The 19,658-nt window shown below is 37.2% G+C and overlaps 2 protein-coding genes across 5 annotated transcripts; one reads left to right on the top strand and one right to left on the bottom strand.

Annotated features, from left to right (window-relative positions):
- Nucleotides 1-2,382: 2,382 nt before the first annotated feature.
- LOC131308741 (uncharacterized) lies at nucleotides 2,383-6,283 on the bottom strand. 4 transcript variants are annotated; one of them, XM_058335739.1, is made up of 8 exons: nucleotides 6,087-6,283; nucleotides 5,778-5,869; nucleotides 4,889-5,084; nucleotides 4,253-4,407; nucleotides 3,905-4,048; nucleotides 3,698-3,801; nucleotides 3,409-3,568; nucleotides 2,383-2,658 (listed from the first exon to the last, which is right to left on the bottom strand). In XM_058335739.1, the coding sequence occupies exons 2-8, from the start codon at nucleotides 5,850-5,852 to the stop codon at nucleotides 2,518-2,520; spliced, it is 975 nt and encodes a 324-aa protein (XP_058191722.1). In that variant the 5' UTR covers nucleotides 5,853-5,869; nucleotides 6,087-6,283; the 3' UTR covers nucleotides 2,383-2,517. The 4 variants fall into 4 exon arrangements, with proteins under 4 accessions (XP_058191722.1, XP_058191721.1, XP_058191724.1 ...); XM_058335738.1 differs by having other exon boundaries at nucleotides 5,778-5,878; nucleotides 6,087-6,263; XM_058335741.1 differs by having other exon boundaries at nucleotides 5,778-5,971; nucleotides 6,087-6,262.
- A 5,686-nt stretch (nucleotides 6,284-11,969) lies between these two features.
- On the top strand, nucleotides 11,970-12,573 carry LOC131308742 (uncharacterized). Its single transcript, XM_058335742.1, has one exon. It carries the CDS (start codon nucleotides 12,109-12,111, stop codon nucleotides 12,397-12,399), a length of 291 nt encoding a protein of 96 aa, XP_058191725.1. The 5' UTR covers nucleotides 11,970-12,108; the 3' UTR covers nucleotides 12,400-12,573.
- The last annotated feature ends 7,085 nt before the right edge of the window (nucleotides 12,574-19,658 follow it).

Below are 19,658 nucleotides of genomic sequence, written 5' to 3' on the forward strand. Positions count from 1 at the left end.
ACTTGGTCCATAGTGGCAGCGGCAACCGTTGCAGTTGGCAGCTTTGCGACATCTCTGGACTCTTATTTTGCAGGTAAATTTTGAAGGATGCATTCTGCTAATTTTCAGTAACTACTAGTATCTGTTTTGACTTGTTCTGGTTTTTTTGTATTTCTGTTGTGGGTTGTTCTGGTTTTTATGTATTCCAGTTTCCATGGAATTTTCAAGTCGGCTGTTGCCCAGCTTTCATGGAATTTTGGTTTTAGAGGTTTTGGTATTGTAATGCTCTCATAGGTATGAATGAGGTGTGCGATAAAATTAGTATTTAATCTTGTTTCAAACTACTATTTAGCAAAAGATTAGAGATTTTATGCAAAGTGATATGGTAATATTGTGATTTTTTCACTTGTATGGATGAGAAAGGCCTTCAGTTTCACATTTTACCACGGGATTTTATTATTTAGTGTTTCTCTTGTTTAGTCTTCTATGTATTTCTTGTGTTGCTGGACGTGCAAATTAAATTTTTGTCCGAAGGCAATGCAGAAATTTGGTAGGGTAATTGTCTGTCTTCAAATTTTATTTTCATTGGCTTTTGTTTATGGAGTTGTAAGTCAAAGCAACAGAGTCTCCTCCGCCTATGTCCAAGCCCTCCGAGCCATTGATTCTATGCAATAACAAAAAAACGAACTTATTAAATTTAATCATCTATTATTGGAAAATTGGAAACTAAATATTCAACAAAGAAAATTGGATAGGTCAACAATTCAACACAGAGAAAATTAGATAACTATACTAAGCCTTCAGATCTGTTAATATGCCTTGGGCCTCAGCCAATCTGAACCGGCTAGAACGTGACATGCACATGTTTTCCAAAAGAAGCTTCTCCAATTTTTCCAATTTTTAAAAACTAATTGACTATTGTTGCCAAAAAATTGTTTGAAAAATCTTTAATGGATCAATAAACCCATCAACTCTTTTCTGACGATGAACCTCCCGAAAAAGAGTCGGAAGTTTCCCATACCTTTTTCTCAATACGAAATTGCACCGTACTCCAAATTTTTTATTATTTTTTTTGTGGTTTGCAAAAGAATGAGGATAGACAACTATAACGAAAAGGTTAGAGTTACATTTGAACACAAGACAGAGATATGCTATAGCCGGCAGTCCATGGGAACGGAAAATTAACCTGATCTCCCGTGTCTCCAAGGATCGTGACTCTAATGGGATGGGTCTGAGATGAAGTTTATTGGACTAGTGGCCGGTTCAGGGATGGCATACCTTGTAGGAGTACCAAAACCCAACATGGATAGAGGATATTGAAATATTAAATATAGCTTGCTCTAACTCAATGCGGTAATATTGTGTATAGCTTTCTCCCGTCTTGTGTTGCTTAAGACATCCTGATGTGGGCCCATTCTTCTTGCATTTTGAAAGGGAGGCCTCTTTACAAAGCATACATTGCTAAAAGAGGAGAGGCGACAAGAAGCCTTCATAAAGTAGGACAGGGCCAAAGACGATAGCGGTCTCACCCTAGCTCTCACACTGTTGAAGGGGGTGCAACTAATGACACTACAACTTTTTCCTAATCAATTGCTGATAAAAAGTTGAATTAGAGAAAGAAGGCAGAAATGCCCTAGGATGCATAGTTATACGTTGACGCTGCATACCCTGGGAGGGGGTTGTCAATTCGACGAGAGAACTCCTCAGAGAGGGGAAGTCCTCTGCTCTTTTTCTTTTCGGCTGATGGCTATTTCAAATTCAAGTGCCACTTATCTTAACACAACTCGGGCTAATCCAGCCCCAGCCTAGCTAGACCTGGTGAAAGCAATCAAGCCAAAGCAACACTTATTCCTTCAACGTCAAGAGCTGCATATGAAATAGCAATGGTTATGCCGACATTTCCCCTTATCTTATTTATTCCGATCCGGATTCCCGGTTAGGACTCTTTAAGAAGAAGCAGTGAAGGAACCAGAGAGAGAATTAAGGAATGCAGTCACGTGCCTTGCAACATTAGGGCTTCTAGACTGGCTATTGAAAGGTACGAATTCAGAAGCCGAGAGCAGCAAAGATGGCAGTTCCAGCAAAGGAAGGGCGCTCATACCCGAGTCAACAAGGTTGACGCTCGTTTAAGACTCCAGTCATTAAGCACTCGTCCTTTCTCGATTCAGTGATTGAGTCTTGTCTTTGCCATGCTCAGATGGATGAGTCTTGCTAACGTACTTCATACTTGAGTTTTCCTTCAAATCAACATGCTCGCTTAAGCCAATGCACTCACTTACAAGCCTATATGCTCGGTTGGTATGCTTTATAGTCAATACACTCGCTCAAGGCCATGCACGCTATCAGCTCGATCAAAGAATGAAAGGCATTCTTCTGAAAGAAAGTTAATGTAGCATAACATGCGAAAAGGAAAATCTCAAATAAATAACAAGTGCGTAAAAGGCCAGATAGAGTAATGAATCTTAACATTATAAGGAAAATAATGATGGAAAAGAAGAAGAAAGCAAGGGAAAGTCTCCTAAGTTACAACATTCTTTTCTATCCATAGTTCGACTGGTGCCCAGCTTGGGGGGGGGGGGGGGGGGGGGGGGGGGGGGCTCCCCATTCTTCGTCACTATCATTGCCAAAAACTGACGCCACCGCTACTTTCGGCTTCTTTGCAGCATTACCAACCAAGTTCTGTTTCACATGCAGGAAAAGGAACCAGTTAGCTAATCCATCAACCACAAAGCTTAATAATGATATGCCTCCAATTCTATAAAGAACAAATAGTGAAAAGGAGAAGGTAGGTCTTCAATCCCACAAGTTACAAAATGAAAGTGAAAGAAACACCACGTTTCCTTTTCCAGGCATATCCAAATGCACTTTCCAAATCTCAAGGGTTGGAAAAGTATTCATAGGAACTCTATAATATCAGTCTACGCCCGAACATATTCCACCAAGACAACAAAGCCTCTGGCCATGGCATCTAATCCCAAGACTGGAACACATGAAGACCCTAACCAGTAATCATCTCTTTCCATGCCACCAGGCTATTGAATAAGGCCCCTTATCCAGGTAAATAATATTCTCACTCCAATTTTTCCAAAGATGGACGTCAAATTTTGTGTTACAGTGTGCATCGGGAACCATTTTTAAATTCCAACATGAACGCCAGAATTACAAGTGCAAGTAAATTGGGAATAATATAAATATAGAACCCTCTCTTAATTGACATTTCGGTGTTATTTCTGATATCTTTCATCTTACATTTCCAGACTATATATCCAATGGTGTTTTTTGTTAGGGAATTCCATCAAACTGAAATATGACAATGTCTCAGGATTCAGCAGAATCCTAACCATGGGATCCTCAAAGCCTAACTGAAATAGTTACGAGAGACTTTTTTTTTTTTTTTAAATGAGCGCAAACATGAAAACTAAGGGATACCTTGGAGGTGCCACCTTTTGAGGAAAAACCAAACTTTAATGCCTTCCGTTGCTCTTGATCAGCAAGTACACTAGCACTTCTAGTTGCGGCAGAAGCCACGGCAATTCCAGGTTGCTCTGGCTGCTCTTGCTGCTGCAACTGCTGCTTACGGGCATCGGCACTAATTTGTACACGAATAGACAAAAAGAGTTAATGACCACTATAGCCAACTAAGTCAACCCAAAAGACATTCAAATAGACAATCACCAATTCTAAATAAACTAGAAGTGACACAAGAACAAATAGGTACATCTGAGCAAACTTGGCTATTTCCCTCTCCTGACGTTGCTGTTCTCGTTTCTGCCTGTCGTCACGACTGCTAGTTCCATGCATTTCTCTCATTTCTTTAAAACGCTGCAAGAATTGGTGAACGCATCCTTTAAGAGTGATACCGAATGTAAACACACCAAACTTCAACTGAGTTTATTTCTTCTATTCTCAGTGACTGAACATTTACCTTTCTATGATTGTGGTCATACGAACTCAGGTGCGCTTCAAACTCCACAGCCAATTTGTATTGCTTATTACAGAGCTCACAAAAGAACACCTTTCGTATTTCTTTCACCTCGGTCTGAATTTTCTGCTCACGTTCTGCTATAACCTGGATTTTCATAATGTGCAGGAAGCAGGCAGTAGAAGCCACCAGGTAATAAAAACTGCACGAAATTCTCAAGACCTTCCAAAGTTGTTCCCTTATGCTATATGCTATAGATGTACGTTACAAGGGGGAAAAAGAAAGTAAAGAATCAAACTCAAAATTATGATGCTTGTATTTGCAACTGCTATTGAAAATTCACAGTCATACCTCCCGCTTCTTTGCTATCTCCTCCGTTTCCTCTAACTCAATATCAAGTTTTCTTCGCTGGATATTTTCTTCCGCAGTAAAATAATCGTCTTCCTCTTGTTTTCCAATCCCTAATTTTGGATCCCTCATACCAGATTTTATTGGCTCAGTTATTCCTAACAACCAATCAGATAAGGATAAAATCAATACAAGAACAAGAAAATCAGTTAAAAATGAAGAAGGCCAGTAAAAATGTCAAAGCCATGGAAAAAAGAAATGGTTTTGGTTCTACAGTGGGTGTCCCTATTTCACCCCAATCAAATGAAAGAAAGAGTTAGTCGACTAATAATTTCTTGATCCCCAAAATTATAGAAAAAAACCACCTCCTTTTAGATTTAGTCTCATTGCCTGCAGGGAAGCAAGCCATTGGCTGCACACTGAAACTTGTTTGGTAAGTTACCACATCGTTGATATACACTCTAATTCCCTCTCAACGTAGACTAGATATGCATGTTTACCTATAAGAACTATCAATAAGAACCTTTTTGACATCATGTATCTACAATTACAAAGGTTAAAACATACAACAGACATATATCTGATACTGTGATACACGGTACATTATGACATGTTATCACTAGCAGTCTATTCTCATACCTTGCTCATCCTTCCCAAGACCTTTTCCTTTCCACCCCATCTTCTGGAGAAGCCTAAAGCCAACATTAGATGATGTCAACTTTGTGTCGAGTGATGCTTGTTCCACATTATCAAGATCTACGTTTTCTGTTGGTCTGTGACTAATTGGAAGACGGAAATCATCATCAAGATCCTCAAGAACAGTCTCATCATAAGCCTATGACATAACAAGCAGGATAAGCATGTCACTCTATCGGGATAATTCAATTCCGTCTGAATAAATTGTATTATTGATGCATGGAAGCCTCTCGAATGTTTCATCAACAAGAAACACAAAACACATATTTATGGCGCCATATAATTTGCTGCAATCTATGCAGGAATTTCCTAAGCTTAAAAGATGAAGATCATAGAGGCACTTCTTTCAAAAATGAAATAGACACACTTCACAACATGGAAGTAAAACTACAGATAAGTAGACAACGAACCATCTACCATGGCATCAAATTCTTTTCTCGGAGCAAGTCAAGTTAGTACATCAAATAGTCCGATAACATATAGTGCAAATATGAGCCCCGAATGTACTAAACTTTGTCATTCCCACATCCCACGCATTTTCATACTCAAATGTCTATGTTATCTTACGCACACCTCAACTACCCAGATCCCTAAAATTAATGTCCAACCAAACCTCCAACAGCCCCAACAGTTTTCATATAGTTTTTTGCTTTTACTTGCTACCATGCTCCTACTCGACCAGCCCTGTTTTTCCACAACCCATTCAACACGAATACATGTACTTCAAAGACCTTCTCCACATGAAATTACACACCAGCGTTTTGAATACAACTGTTCTAGGCATCAGTTCTGGAGAATTATGCAGAAAAACAATCAATCCAAGCGTATTTACCTCCGATTTCTGTTGTCCTTTATCTCTAGAGTACGGCTCGGGTTCCTCTCCGCCGTTGTACCATCTCCGGTCCATCTCGATTCTCGAACAACCTAAATATACTACAGGGTAAAAATTATACGAAAATCAAGCCTTCCAAAAAGCCAGTTCCACAAGAAAAAAAAGTCGAAGTGGACCAGTAAATTCAACGCGATCTGTTTGTTGAACTTCGAAGGAGGGGGGGGAAGGGTCAGTCTAGGGTTTATGATATGACTTGATTTACAAAAGCGCAAAGATATTCATGTGTGCTATATGTATTGATGGAATTACCAGATTGAAGAAACTTTGGTTACTCTTGGGACACAGAAGAATTCAGATTTTGATCTTTCGACGTCCGTTGAAGCTGAGCGTCTCTGTCTCTCTCCTCCGCCTTGGATCAAATCAATGATCTCTCAGTTCTCTTTTTTGATATTGTTGTGTGGAAGGGACAGGAAAACGGGTGGGCAAATCAATTAGGTGCGTTTTGGCTAAACTAAATGGATTAGGAGCAGAGACATAATAGTCAAATTATTTTTGTTAAATGATATTTTAGAAATTTGTAAAAATATTAATTTTAGTCCATTTTAGTAGTACATTTAATTCTTCTTCGGTTTTATATAGCATAAATGTGTTTGGTCAAATTGAGTACTAAAACGACGAGTCCCTATGTTATTATGTATGTATTTTTAATGATTGATTCACCGATCACTTTCACAACTCTTCGAGCATGCAACTTTTCAAATTTATTCACCCTATGAATTGAGTACGGGTTACATATCGCATAAAACACGTCGTGAGTGACATGCAATTACAGAATTATTGCTCATATATTGAAGAATAAAATAATATGTGATTTGCTATTGATGATGCTTTAAACTCTCACAAAGTTATAGAGGTAGCATAACATGTTGTGTTTGGGGCACACGTACATACACATATTTAATACTCCCTTTGTCCCAGTTTATTTGTCCATTTGACATACGTGTTTTTTAAAAAATTGTTTATATCTCATAATCTATAATATTTTACATAATTTTGAAAACATCATATTTTAGATCTAATTGAGATTTATCAAATAAGATCCGTATTGCATATAAAAAACATTATAAATTAAAATATATAGACAATTTTTGTAAGAGGTCCTAAATAGTGAAAAGGGACAAACAAATCGGGACGGAAGGAGTAACATATATCTATAATATACGAAGCTTTTGAATTTCAAAATTCTTTTTTTGAAACCTTTAAGTTTTTATTCGTCTTTAATAATATTTGAAAATAAACAATAATCATTCATTACAAAACAAATACGCAAGACAAGCATCGCGATTATTTTGACATTTTTTTCTCCGTTTTCAGCGGATCCTTTTGTTAAAGATGTACACCATGTGGAACTTTTTCGGTTCATTTCCCCCCAAAAAAGATTAGTTTTGAGCAAAAAAAGTTTTTTTTTTTCTCTAAAGAAAAAAAGTTTTCCACAAAAATAGTTTTCAAACATAACCTTCCACGAAAGGGTAGATGGGCGGCCGACTGGATAACCCGGTTCGTTATTTGGGCTAATCCATTGGGCCATCCCATCTCATCAAAGATTAATCAGACATATCCAGCCCAATTAAGAAAACATTTTAGGCCGATTTAGTCCAATTAATTAGGCCTCAGCCATATACTTAATTAGGTGGGATCAAAATGCCATTAATGCTTAACAATATTCCTTGTACCACACTTGTATTGAAAACAATACTTGAGCTACTAACTAATGGTATTTTGTTCAGAATATATACTACTTCGAAAGGTGAAGAATATAAATTGCAAATGTTAACTAAATCGTATATAAATAAAATACTGACTTATAAAAACAGACAACGTCTTGGCATGTTAAAGTTGGGTCACAGAGCTAGAAAGCATCTTCAAAAGAGAACTACCTTTATGACAATAAATGACTTATGTGGGATCTAACTATATTCCCGAGAATGAATAACAAACGGAGAACTATTGTCGATCACGAATCAAACCTAATGGAAGCATAAAAGAAAATTGGTAGGGTATTAATCTAGAATTTCAGGTTCATCCACATAAATCATGCCAAACACTTTTAATTTTGGTGACCATACTATGCACTTTAATTAGCTTTGGCTGATGCTTGCTATTTTCTAATAATGCTTGTAATAATCCACCACATGTATACAATTGAATACGTAATAGCTATCTAGTCTAATTAAGTAATGGGGGTTTCTATGCCTTTTTCCTTTATTCGATCCACAACTATTGTTGTTATCATATAAACATAGGAAAATGTGAGCTTTGTATTCAATTAAAAATGTGTTCACATGTAAAGAAAAAGCGGCTTCAATATTATTATTGCACCAAATTGTGATTAATTAAGAAACAACTTATGTGAGGGAAGCACATCAAAGTTTGGCGTCATTGGAGATTTTCTTGATCGTTAATTTTAGGATTCCCAAGATCAATCGAGATGCGCGCAACTTGCATATTCTAAAAGATAAGAGTACGAACAACAATAAAACATTATATATGCTAATGACTTCGATTAAGAAAACATGCATATTTTAAAGGTGAAAACAAAATAAGGTGGATATTGTCCAGGCTTTAACGGGCCTTGATAATGGACGATGAGATTTATTTTCTAGAAATTAGTAAAAATGGTCGTAAGAGCACCTTATAGGAGGAAACAAGGGCTGTGGTTTGAAGAACAAGGTGGGCATTCTAGCTCTGATATTTTTCATTTTTTATATTTTGTTTTGGGAATCCTAGTTAAAGTTAGACAGCTAGCATGCAATGTTGATAGGGGAGTGGGTTTAGCCTTTCATGCACTTATAATTATATGGTCCTATAATCAAAGAAAGAGATAATGATGTGATTTTGTGTGCTTATTTTAGTTTATGAAGAATAAAAAGAAGTAAACAAGAAAGGGGAATGAAGCCTATTCATTGGTCCAAGATGTATCAAACAGCCAATGCATGGACCCAAACATTTAACTAACACTCGGCCCAAAGGTTTCTTTTGACTATGTTCTTCACCCTTAATTAATCAAGTTCATGGATTGCATGGATATACATGTATATATAATGTGTGCTTGTCTCTTTTCCATTGAGATTGTATCTTCACGAACTTTCTAGGGCTTGAAAGAGAAGGAATATTAGGCTACATAGCACATGTAATGATAGTTCATATAAAAAGCATAGTTCACGTAAAGTTATACTTCTTGATATGTATCATGTATGGTTGAGATTTTATTTACTTTTTTTTGATAATGACAGCGAAACATCTAGTTGAGTTAGGTATGCTATGAACATACAAATCAAGCAGAAACTAAAACATTATTCTGGAGATTTGGTCTATCACATCAAATTACTTGATTCCATGAGGCAGAGGTAGAGAAGAAGCCAGAAATTATCGTTGCAGAGCTTTCTAAGTTAGAAAACTACTTTCATGGCTGCACAATTTCAAAAATCATATTTATAATTACAATCAGAGTTATATATTGTGCGCTATGGAAAACAAGTGGAATCAATGATTGAGGAATACTCATAGACTGGGACTTTCAAATAGTACGGGGCCATTCAATATAATTTTCATAATTTCTGGGGATAGTATGGTAAATGTCAAAAGATCAAACACGATTTGAATTTGAGGCCCACATTGAACAGCCTAACAAACACGATTTGACTTCATCAGATACTTGATCATCATACAAAGAATAAACAGATATCGACTTAAATAATCAATCAATGTGAATACAGCAATAAAACATTATTTTAATGACTTCAATTAAGAAAACATGCATTCTGATATGATTCTCTGAAGGCGAAAAGGGTGTAATTAATGGTGCCGTGGTTTAAAGCTAGCACAAGGTGGGCAGCCCCGAGAGTTAATCCGGTTCGTTGGTAGGTTTGCTCTTCGTACAATTGATCAAGATTTGATTTTTGAGATCAGACCTCAAGAAAGTAATTTCTTGTGAACCTCTCTGGTTTCGGGATGGATGACTTGTCTTTGAGCGGACCGGATGAGATTAATAGGTCGAGATGCGCCTAAGTTGACACGGATGTGCTGATATTTGAAAAAAAATACAAGGTGGGCAATGGGCATGGAAGCTAACCTCTGGCCCTGATTTTATTTTTGTTTTTCTGTTGTTTTAATTTTTAAATATTTGTTCTGGGAATCCTAAAAGCAAAACAGCTAGCATGCAATGTCGAAACCCTGTAGTGCAGCGCAGTACAAGAGCGTGTAGTGCATATCACGGTCGCTGATGAGTGTTTTTAAGGATCCGAATTTAAATGAAACTTTTCCGGAAAAGAGTTTAACTATTTTTTTGAAAAATTTTCATTTGAATCCGGATAAATGAAAACACTCACAGATGGCTGAAATTTGCCCTACAGGGCCTCCTGCAGGATCCCCGGATTCAGTTTAATTAGCCTTAATTTCATGCAAATTATACACTGCTCTATAAACAAAGAGATAGTGATCTGATTTTGTTTGCTTATTTTAGTTCGTGAAAAAGAATAAAGAAAGAAATAAAATCCGAAATATATATGTATCCAAACAGCCAATAATTATATGCATGGACCACAACATTTAACAAATACTAACCCGTAAAGGTAATTTCTTTTGACTATATATGTTATTCACCCTCAATTAACGAGCTAGTTTCTTTTCCATTAAAAATGTATAGGGTCCTTAAGAACTTAATTAATTTCTAGGGCTTAAAAATGAAGGAATACTATAGTATAGGCCATATCGCACTTGTAATGATACTTCATACACAAGGCATAGCTCCCATAAAGATATACTTCTTGTGTATCTATCGGATCAATCGATGGATGTGGTTGATTGAGGGGATTGAGTTACAAACATGATAAAGCACTCAGCCAAATTTTGTACATTCGAAACGAGAGAGAGAGAGAGAGAGAGAGAGAGAGAGAGAGAGAGAGATAGAGAGAGAGAGAGAGAGAGAGAGAGAGAGAGAGAGAGAGAGAGAGAGAGACGTTGAGTCAGTTCACTAAGGTTGTCTACAGTGGTGGTCCATAGGTTGTGGTTCTAGCCAGATAAATCCTGGGAGACAGACATTGATAAACCTCAACACCTTCCGGTAGACTGCGAATCTATTTCAAGATAGTATAACATAGGTTTCGATTGCTATTTTGTAGCATATCAGTCTACATTCAATGTTATTCGATTGTTGTATTATGAAATTGTAGTTTCCGCGTGTTACTGTGTAATGGAATTGTACTCTGGATTCCGCGGAATGTTATTTTTCCTAGCAGGTTCCTCCCATGCATGTGCAAGTAACATTCTCTTACGCGAATATTTAGTACTGGATGAAGAAAGCATTGGGAACAAATTAAAGAAAGCCAAGGAGAAATTAGAAAAGTGGGTCAATGATGATTTACATGGAAATGACCCAAAGAAAGTGGAAGGAGAAAGACAAAAAAAAAAGGCCAGAATTAATTAAAAGTCTGGTCGTCATTGCACCCCAACCCTTCTTCTTACCCTCCACTAGCAGGTACCAGGAAAGGATGTTTGGTTCAATTATGTTTGAAAGTAGCGGCTCACAAAATATGTGTCTTTTAAATTTGCTAAATGTTTTGCCAACATCTGCTGTCACTTCATTTTATATGGGCCGTTCCCATCATTTACGGTTGTTGAATTTCCTTGATTCCCTGCACAAATTTCCTTGATTTGGATCAGCTTGCGCATACTTCGACCAATTTCTTTTTTGATCCGGTCAGAGCCAGGCCATACGCACTAGGACGATGGAATTTTCACAAAAAATTTCCTTCTCACGGTCTGACCCCAAGAATAGAATCCTGAAAAATTGTGCTGAGAGTCACCCGCCAGCCACCCGGACCCTCAGTGTTGTAAGGATTCAATATTTTAAATGTACATAGAACAAAATGTTTTAAATAGGTATGCGGAACACAATTTTTAAAATAGGTAGGTATATATTCTCAAAAGACCGTATAAAATGGTACATACATATGTTACTTCCACTACGGACAATCTGAGGTGAAAAAAAATAAAAATAAATCAGATTCTATTTGAACCAATCGGCTAATTTAGCCTTTTATTTGACAATAATGGCCATTCGTATGCGTTACGGTTCGCTTGAATTTTCGAGATTCTCCCCTAAACGAAGGGTACCCTGCCGCTATAAATTCAAGTGCCACCCCATTGCAACTGGAAATCAACTCAAGAGAAGCACCAACACCAGAGCAGCTTCCCCACTCCTCTCTCTCTCTCTCTCTCTCTCTCTCTCTCTCTCTCCAGAATACTCTCTCTTTCTAGTTTCTCAAAGCTCATGGGAGGCAACAACGCAAGGCAGCAGCAGAACAAGAAGGGTCCTACTTCTATGATCAGCAGAGCTCCCTCTGCTGTCTTCAACATGTTCAAGGCGGCAAAGAGGCCGGGGTCGTCGAGGAGAGTGGAGGACTCGTCGTGGGACGTGGACTCGATGAAGTACTACAAGGTGTGGCCCAGCGACGAGGACAGAGGCCGTTACGTGGCCGAGCCGGGGATCGATAGGAAGGCCTCTGCTTACATAGCCAAGATTCGCGCTAAGACTACCGATCATAGTACCGCAGAGACATGAGCAATAATTAATTTCTCGATCGCCAGTTCAATGCTATGAGTTACTAAATCCACTTGATCTACTACATTTCGAATGCATGTCTCTTGTACGTAGGGTAATTTGGTTAAATTTACTCCTAGTTTGTAAAGTGCACTACTAAGAAGGATGAAATAAATTTTAGAATGATTTGTTTAATACTCGAGGCTTTATCATCGATCTCTGAGTCTTTGTTTGTGAGCACGCTATATTTGTTAAAAGTAAATTTTACTATTTACATTGTGGAATTTCCTTACGGCCCGTTTGGTATAGAAGGTGAAAAAAGGAGTGAAAAAAAAAAGGAAGAAAAAGATTTGAGAAGAATTAAAAAGATTCTTAATTTTCTTTACTATCAGGGTTGGATGAAAAAAACAAACCATTAGTCATGTGTGTTTCTCAATAGCTCTACTATTGGAAAATGGCTCCCTTTTTTCCCTTCAATATTTCTCACTCTTTCTCTCCACGTTTCGCCTAATTTTAACTTGCAAGTAGGGTGGTATATATCCAAGTTTGTAGGCACCGTATACTCAACTATACTCCCGTGTACAGGACCAAGCGTCGAATCCCGCTAACAAAGGTGGGAAAGTTATCTCTGATTTTGGAAAGCACAACACATTCCCATGAACGAGGGTGGGTGTTCTTCAAGTGAGCATGGATGTAATTTGTACTATCCACATTCATTTTTTTTGTTTACCTTTTACTTTTGGGCGTTTGAGTGCGATGCAGGAAAGCGTATGCAAAATGAAACTACTTGTGAGAAAGAATCATGAATAAGTCTGAACTAGAGATACTCTCTCTACGAACAAACAATATTGAGACAAATCTCGCTTCTTGTTAATCACTTATAACCAATTTTTATCGTAGGACTTACAATGGTACTCATAGGGCTAAAGAAACCCTAGACCAATTAGAAAATTAATAAACTTGCTAATCAAGCAGAAATCAAAAAAATTACATAAATTACTGAAAACAAAAATTCGGGAATAAACTGCAGAATCAAATATTAGACGAATAAAGAAAATTGCCAAACAAACGGCGACCAAAACAGAGTTATACTTACTAAAAGTTATAAGCAAATAAATTATTTTCTAAAACGGCAAATTAGATGAATTCGGAGGCCAAAAGGATGGAATCGAGCGGAGGGCCTTGATTTTTCGAAAATCCTATGTGTACCGACCATTTTTGTACCGAAACCGTACCGACGGCCTCGCGCGGCCGTTTCTGGCCACCGGACGGCCGATCCAAGCCGTCCAAAAATTTTAAAAAAAAAAACCGAGGGGCCCTACGCGGGAATCAATGTCATCCGATGTGTGTAGGGTGCTTGATCTAAACACCCTATTTTTCGTGTATAAAAATAGGGTGTTTAGATCAAGCACCCTACACACATCGGATGACGTTGATTCCGCGTAGGGCCCCTCGGTTTTTTTTTTTAAAATTTTTGGACGGCTCGGATCGGCCGTCCGGTGGCCGGAGACAGCCGCGCGCGGCCGTCGGTACGGTTTCGGTATGTTTTGGTCGGTGTATATAGCAGTACTTTTTTGGGCAGTTTCGCTTCAACCATAGGACTTCAGAGCTGTTTTGCCAAAGTTGGTTTTGCAAGCCTACTAATGCCTATTGCCTAAAAGTAAATATTCGTTATTTACTTACTGGGTATTTACTTTGCAAAAGGGTTCGAAGATCAATAACTGGTGCAGAAAATAGCCAAGGCAGTAAGAGCAAGTTTACCGGTCGTTTGCTAAAAAAACTCTTGAACAGTACACATTTTTCATTTTACATACTCATATTTCTTTTAATACTACACCAATACTATTTATTTAACCTATTTTTTATTAAAATACTATTACTTTTAGAGAAAGGAAGTGAGTGAGAGACCATGAATAGTATTTTGAGTGAAAAAAGAGTAGAAATAAACTAATTTTTTAATGGATAGCAGATGAACAAATCTTCGATAGAAATAGCTCACTACTGTTCACAAATGGGAAATACATGCCCTTTCCCCGAAGCAGTTGCATGTGGGTTTTTTATACTTTTCTTAAGTAAAACAGCAAAATAGGTATTATAGATGTTCTGGTGTACTTGCTCTAAAACTAGGAAAAGAATGATGTAATAAGCTTGCAAAGTTGGAAAACTAGGAAGAGAAGGATGTAAAGATTAACCACAAAGGGGTTGGCCTAATGGTTTTGATTTGAGATTTAGGGATTTTGCTTCTCATCTAAAATTTCATGTTTGATTCTCCTTGCAAGTAATTCTTGAGATCATTTCACGTGTAAGCGTGTGAAAAAACTGTGAGGGGCTGTAGAGATTGATCTGAGGTGCGCATAAGCTAACCCAAGACCCTGCGTTAGCAAAAATGCAAAATTTCACTCTCAAATTTGCCAGACTACATGGATGCTAATTCGATCACTCTTGATGAAGCTACTTTCAAAAGTAGTTTTTATCTTTCTCTTTCAGGTAAAGTGCAGATATCCACCAATTGTATTGATGTTATTAATCAAGGGGATCAACTTGGAGTCTAATGGAAGATTGTATCCAATCCGGGTAGTGGAAGAACAAGTTCTGGGATAACAGTATGACGAGGACTGCTTGCGAATGGAAGTGCAAAGAAAGAGATAGTCTCGACTCAACTCGACTCGATCCACAAGTCCTGCTATGGATAAGGATGAAGTTGAGTTGACCGAGGATTCCATAGACGAGGATAATCATAAAAGGTTGATGTGGGTCCCTGCATTGGGGGTTTTGAAGGGGATGTGCCTAGGGATCTTTCAATCCCAGATAAGATCCATTCTTCAATTACAAGCCCTATTTTGCAAGTTCAGGAGTCTGAGTTTTAGCCGTTTAAGGGTGAAGTCTGGGTTCAAGGGTTCGAGGCCTTCTGTTAAAAGGAGAGTAGAGATGAGCCACTAGCATTCCTGGGGAGAGATCCGCCCATGAAGCTATCTTAAAAATTGGAAAGAAGGTTGAATATGAGAGATGCTACGTACGCTAAATAGTTACACTATACGTTACATTACATTTTATGTGGAGCTCATTTCAGGTTTCAAAAAAATCCAGAAAAATATTCATAAATTTAAAATATTATTTTATAGGGCTCTGTAAAAAATTAGCTTCAACGGATATTGGTAAGTATTATTTCTAGATACGTAGTGCCGAAACTGTGCAATTAAACAATTTCACCCCTATGAATCCAAAAGTAGTACTTACCGACATTCATTGGAGCTAATTTTTTTTATAAGATCCCATAAAACAATATTTTAAAATTTTTCGGTATTTTTTAGATTTTTGGACGGTTTAGATGGAAAATCAATTGTGACTGGTCAAAATTGAAAATGAATCTTAACCATTGATTGCGCAAATGAACGGCTGTGATTGCGTCGCTCCGCTCTGTGAATAAGTTTCTCTCGAGTTTGGAATTAAGACCGTTAAAGTATCAAACAAAGCTAAGGTGGTGTCGTCGTCTTCTTCTTTATCATCACTTGACATTTGGATTCTGAAATAGGAATTTTATTTTATTCAAGAATGCTCGTAAAGATGATGGATTCCAGTGCTTTGTTGGGAGTTAAATTCAAAGGGGGAGGGGGGGAGGGGGGATTTTTAATTCGAAGAAAATATTTTGGTTGAAATGGAAGAGGAGAAAATTGCTGGTAGGAAGAAAGCATTGAAGAAATAAGCGGAGATGGAAGAGGGTGAGATTTCTGATTGGGCGGATAATGTTTCTCTTTCTTTAGAGTGTTTAGCCTCATTGTTTTTGGTGTCCAAGATTGTAGGGTTTTTTGGTGGAGCTTCTTCGTTGGATGTTTTTTGGTTCTTAGGTGTGTTCTGTTTCTCTTTTGATGGTTTTAGCTCCGTGGTTGGCTTCTTGACTGTTTGCATTTGGTTTTGGGTGACGTCTTTTTGTCGGTGTGCCCTTATCTCTTTACTTTTGGTATCTCTTCTACAAGGATTAATAAATCTTTTTTGTTTAGCAAAAAAAAATCTTTTCGGGGATCCAAGAACCCGCCGCGCAAACCGCGAACGGCCACTTAAAATATCCGGGTACATAACATGTAATATCAATTACTTGAAGAAATTAACAAATTCGAGACAAGGATTAAGAATTAATTTGGCATCACTAGTCGCTAATGTGTGATGTTAGATGCTCTTAATTCCCATTAATTTGTTTGTTTCTCAAAAAGAATCATACCTTAATTGTCAATTATTCTCTCCGTAGCGTAAGATTTGTACTTCCAACCAAAAGTTTTTGTTGGAAATACAATGTGCTGAGTGCTGTCGATTCCCACCGAGCCTTGCTATTCACAAAAAAGATTTGTCAGGAATCACACGAGGAAAAACGTGTTTGGATCTATTTTGAGTCCTACAAAAATTTTAAAAAAAATATATAAATTTTTGAATATTATTTTACGGAGTCCTATAAAAAATCAGTTCTAACGAACATCGGTAAATATTACTTTTGGATTCATAGGGGCGTACTGAGCTGTTTCGCCCTACGAATCCAAAAGTACTACTTACCGATGTCCATTGGACTTGATTTTTTACAGAGCCCCATAAAATAATATTCAAAAATTTATGGATATTTTTCTAGATTTTTGTAGGATCTAGAATAGGCCCAAACGCGTTCTTTCTTGCGTGGTTCCCTGCAAATCTTCCTTGCGATTAGAATTTCCGATTCCGTCTCCTTCAGTTTTCACTAGGGTATGGTTTGGGTAATGAACAACTTCAATTAATTGAAACAACCATAAAAGCTGAATATAACTTCCAAAGTTTAAGTGAAACACGATGCTTAAACCGCGTAAATTTTTAATGATCAATCCTCTCGTCCAGTAAAGGGGGCTCATGGCATCGTGCATAGACTCCAGAAGAGTGATTGATAGTACCTATTAGGTTACAAAATTGAGACCTTGGGGGAAGCAAATTAACCTTTAAACCACAGGCATTGACCGAAAGATCAACCTCTTGGGATTGTATTGTCAAATCTACTGTTATCTCGCAAATCCTAAACGAATTTTCCGAAAAAATATTCTGATGTGGGTAGGCTCTTAGGCTTAAAGAGATAATAAATCTACATAAAAGCTAACTAAGTTTTTGAGTTATTTGAGATTCTCCCTTGTCATTCACTCATCTTTTATTTGTTTGGAAGATATTTTCATAAAAATATAATATATGCATATAGTATAGTCAATAGTGGAGGAGGTCTCTTAAAGTTGCTACTGCAGTACTGGGGTTTTTTCTTTGCCTTTTTGTCTAGCTGCATAATTACTTTTTATTTATTTATTTTTATAACCGAGGAACAACCATATAGTACAGCCACAATTGGACTCGACTGTGCAACCTAAACCTCGAAGGAACTAGCGTGGCCACATCAGTCACGCCCCCCCCCCAACTTACTATCAAGGTACTTACCCGGTGGGAAATCAAACCCTGACCAAGAGAAATACTCTCAAAATCAGTTATTCGCTCTTATTACTGGGTCAATCCCAACTGGGTGTGTGTTGTCTAATTACTTGAATGAAGGGATGGCCTCTAAATTTAAAGGTTGTCCCTTTTCCAAGATCCCCACATGCATTATGGTTCTGCAATATATATTGTGCTTTCTTTAGCAAAACTGATGGTCTTAAGCCCACCAAATTCCCCCTTTCTATTCCACTAATTATTGAATCTTTGGCTTTTCTAAGGCGTCGCAATATTATTTTTAGCTCCATATATGAAGCTGTATTTGATTTGTGGTGTAGTAAGTCCTAAGTAAAAAAAAAAAAAGAAGTCCCAAGTAAGAAAAGGGGTACAAGAATAATATTTGTTGAACTTTTTGATATACTCAGATTGTTCTTATAATTGGTCCCCTCCAAAAAACAACCCACTTTCTTTTCGTAAACAATTACCAAAGGAAACAGATTCCCGGACTTTTAACTAATTTGTACTACTCCATTTAACTGCGTTAGTGGAGAAAATATCTGACTTAATGCTTGTCAGCTAAGACACTCTTGGAGATTTTTAAATGGATGAATCGAAAAGGTGAACCTTTAACCCCAAAAATCACGATAGACGAGAGGTAACTGAGGAAAAAAAAAGGTTGGCTTTTAAGACATCGCAAACAAACACTTGGTAATATCATTGAACATTTTTTCTTCTTTAGCTACGGTAATTTTTCAACAGAGATTTGATTTTAAAAAGTGTATATATAGTTATGCGAAAATTAGGTTATTTAATTTATACCCCGGCTCTTGGCCTTTTGAAATCCAGTTTGGTGTCAAAGACAAAACCCACTTTAGTCATGTTGCTCTGTTGAATTCCAGCCTTCTAAAGAGGCCTCAGAATTAGTAGCTTCAAGAATGAGAATCCAGTCAACCAAAAAAAGGTTGGCTTTTAAGACATCGCAAACAAACACTTGGTAATATCATTGAACATTTTTTCTTCTTTAGCTAAGGTAATTTTTCAACAGAGATTTGATTTTAATAAGATATATATATTGTTACAAACTTATGACCACTTGAGACTTGAGCGTAGATGCACTCAAGTTCAATCAAATTAATACGTGATTCATGTGTAATATAAGTAATTAACTAGCTTCCATGTTTCTTGTTTATGGAGCTTCCATTTTCAGATTACTTGGCCCTTTTATTGCAGCAGGTGATTGTTTTTTCAAATCTTTTGCAGTAACGAATGGAAATTAAACTACTGATCCAGAAGAGATCAAGATGTTTAATTTTTATTCTTTTACTATTTCAGTAGGGTTATGAAATAAAATAAATGCCATGTTTCACAATATTACATCTATCAGGGGATTAACTAATCAAATCATGCTCCATGATCGTGAGGGGCAATTTTTTACTGTGTTTAATGCAGTACATCTTGTACATTCAATTCATTACTAAATTAATTACAAGCAATTTTAATGCCTCTCTGAGGTTACATATTTAATGATAACCTCGGTCCTCGGTTGATGATTAGGAAATAGCCATGCAAAATTAATATGAACACTAGAATTACTGGATTCTATTAATTACTGTGTCCAAACTCCAAAAGCTAACAGCTAAGAACAATTTGGCAAGCCAATTCCAAATTTGAGCGACTGCTAAAATTAAATTTCAAATCCCATGACGAAAGAAACTCTAATGTTTCAATAAACATCGTAATAATTATGCGAACGAAAATATCATTAATGATTAAAGAGATTCATAGAATCACTTAAGTACGAGAGATTACCGATAAACAAGCGTGCGCAAGAACACACGCACAAGGTTTTTGCAGTT

This window comes from Rhododendron vialii, chromosome 11a (assembly GCF_030253575.1).
Source record: "Rhododendron vialii isolate Sample 1 chromosome 11a, ASM3025357v1".
Taxonomy (NCBI): domain Eukaryota; kingdom Viridiplantae; phylum Streptophyta; class Magnoliopsida; order Ericales; family Ericaceae; genus Rhododendron; species Rhododendron vialii.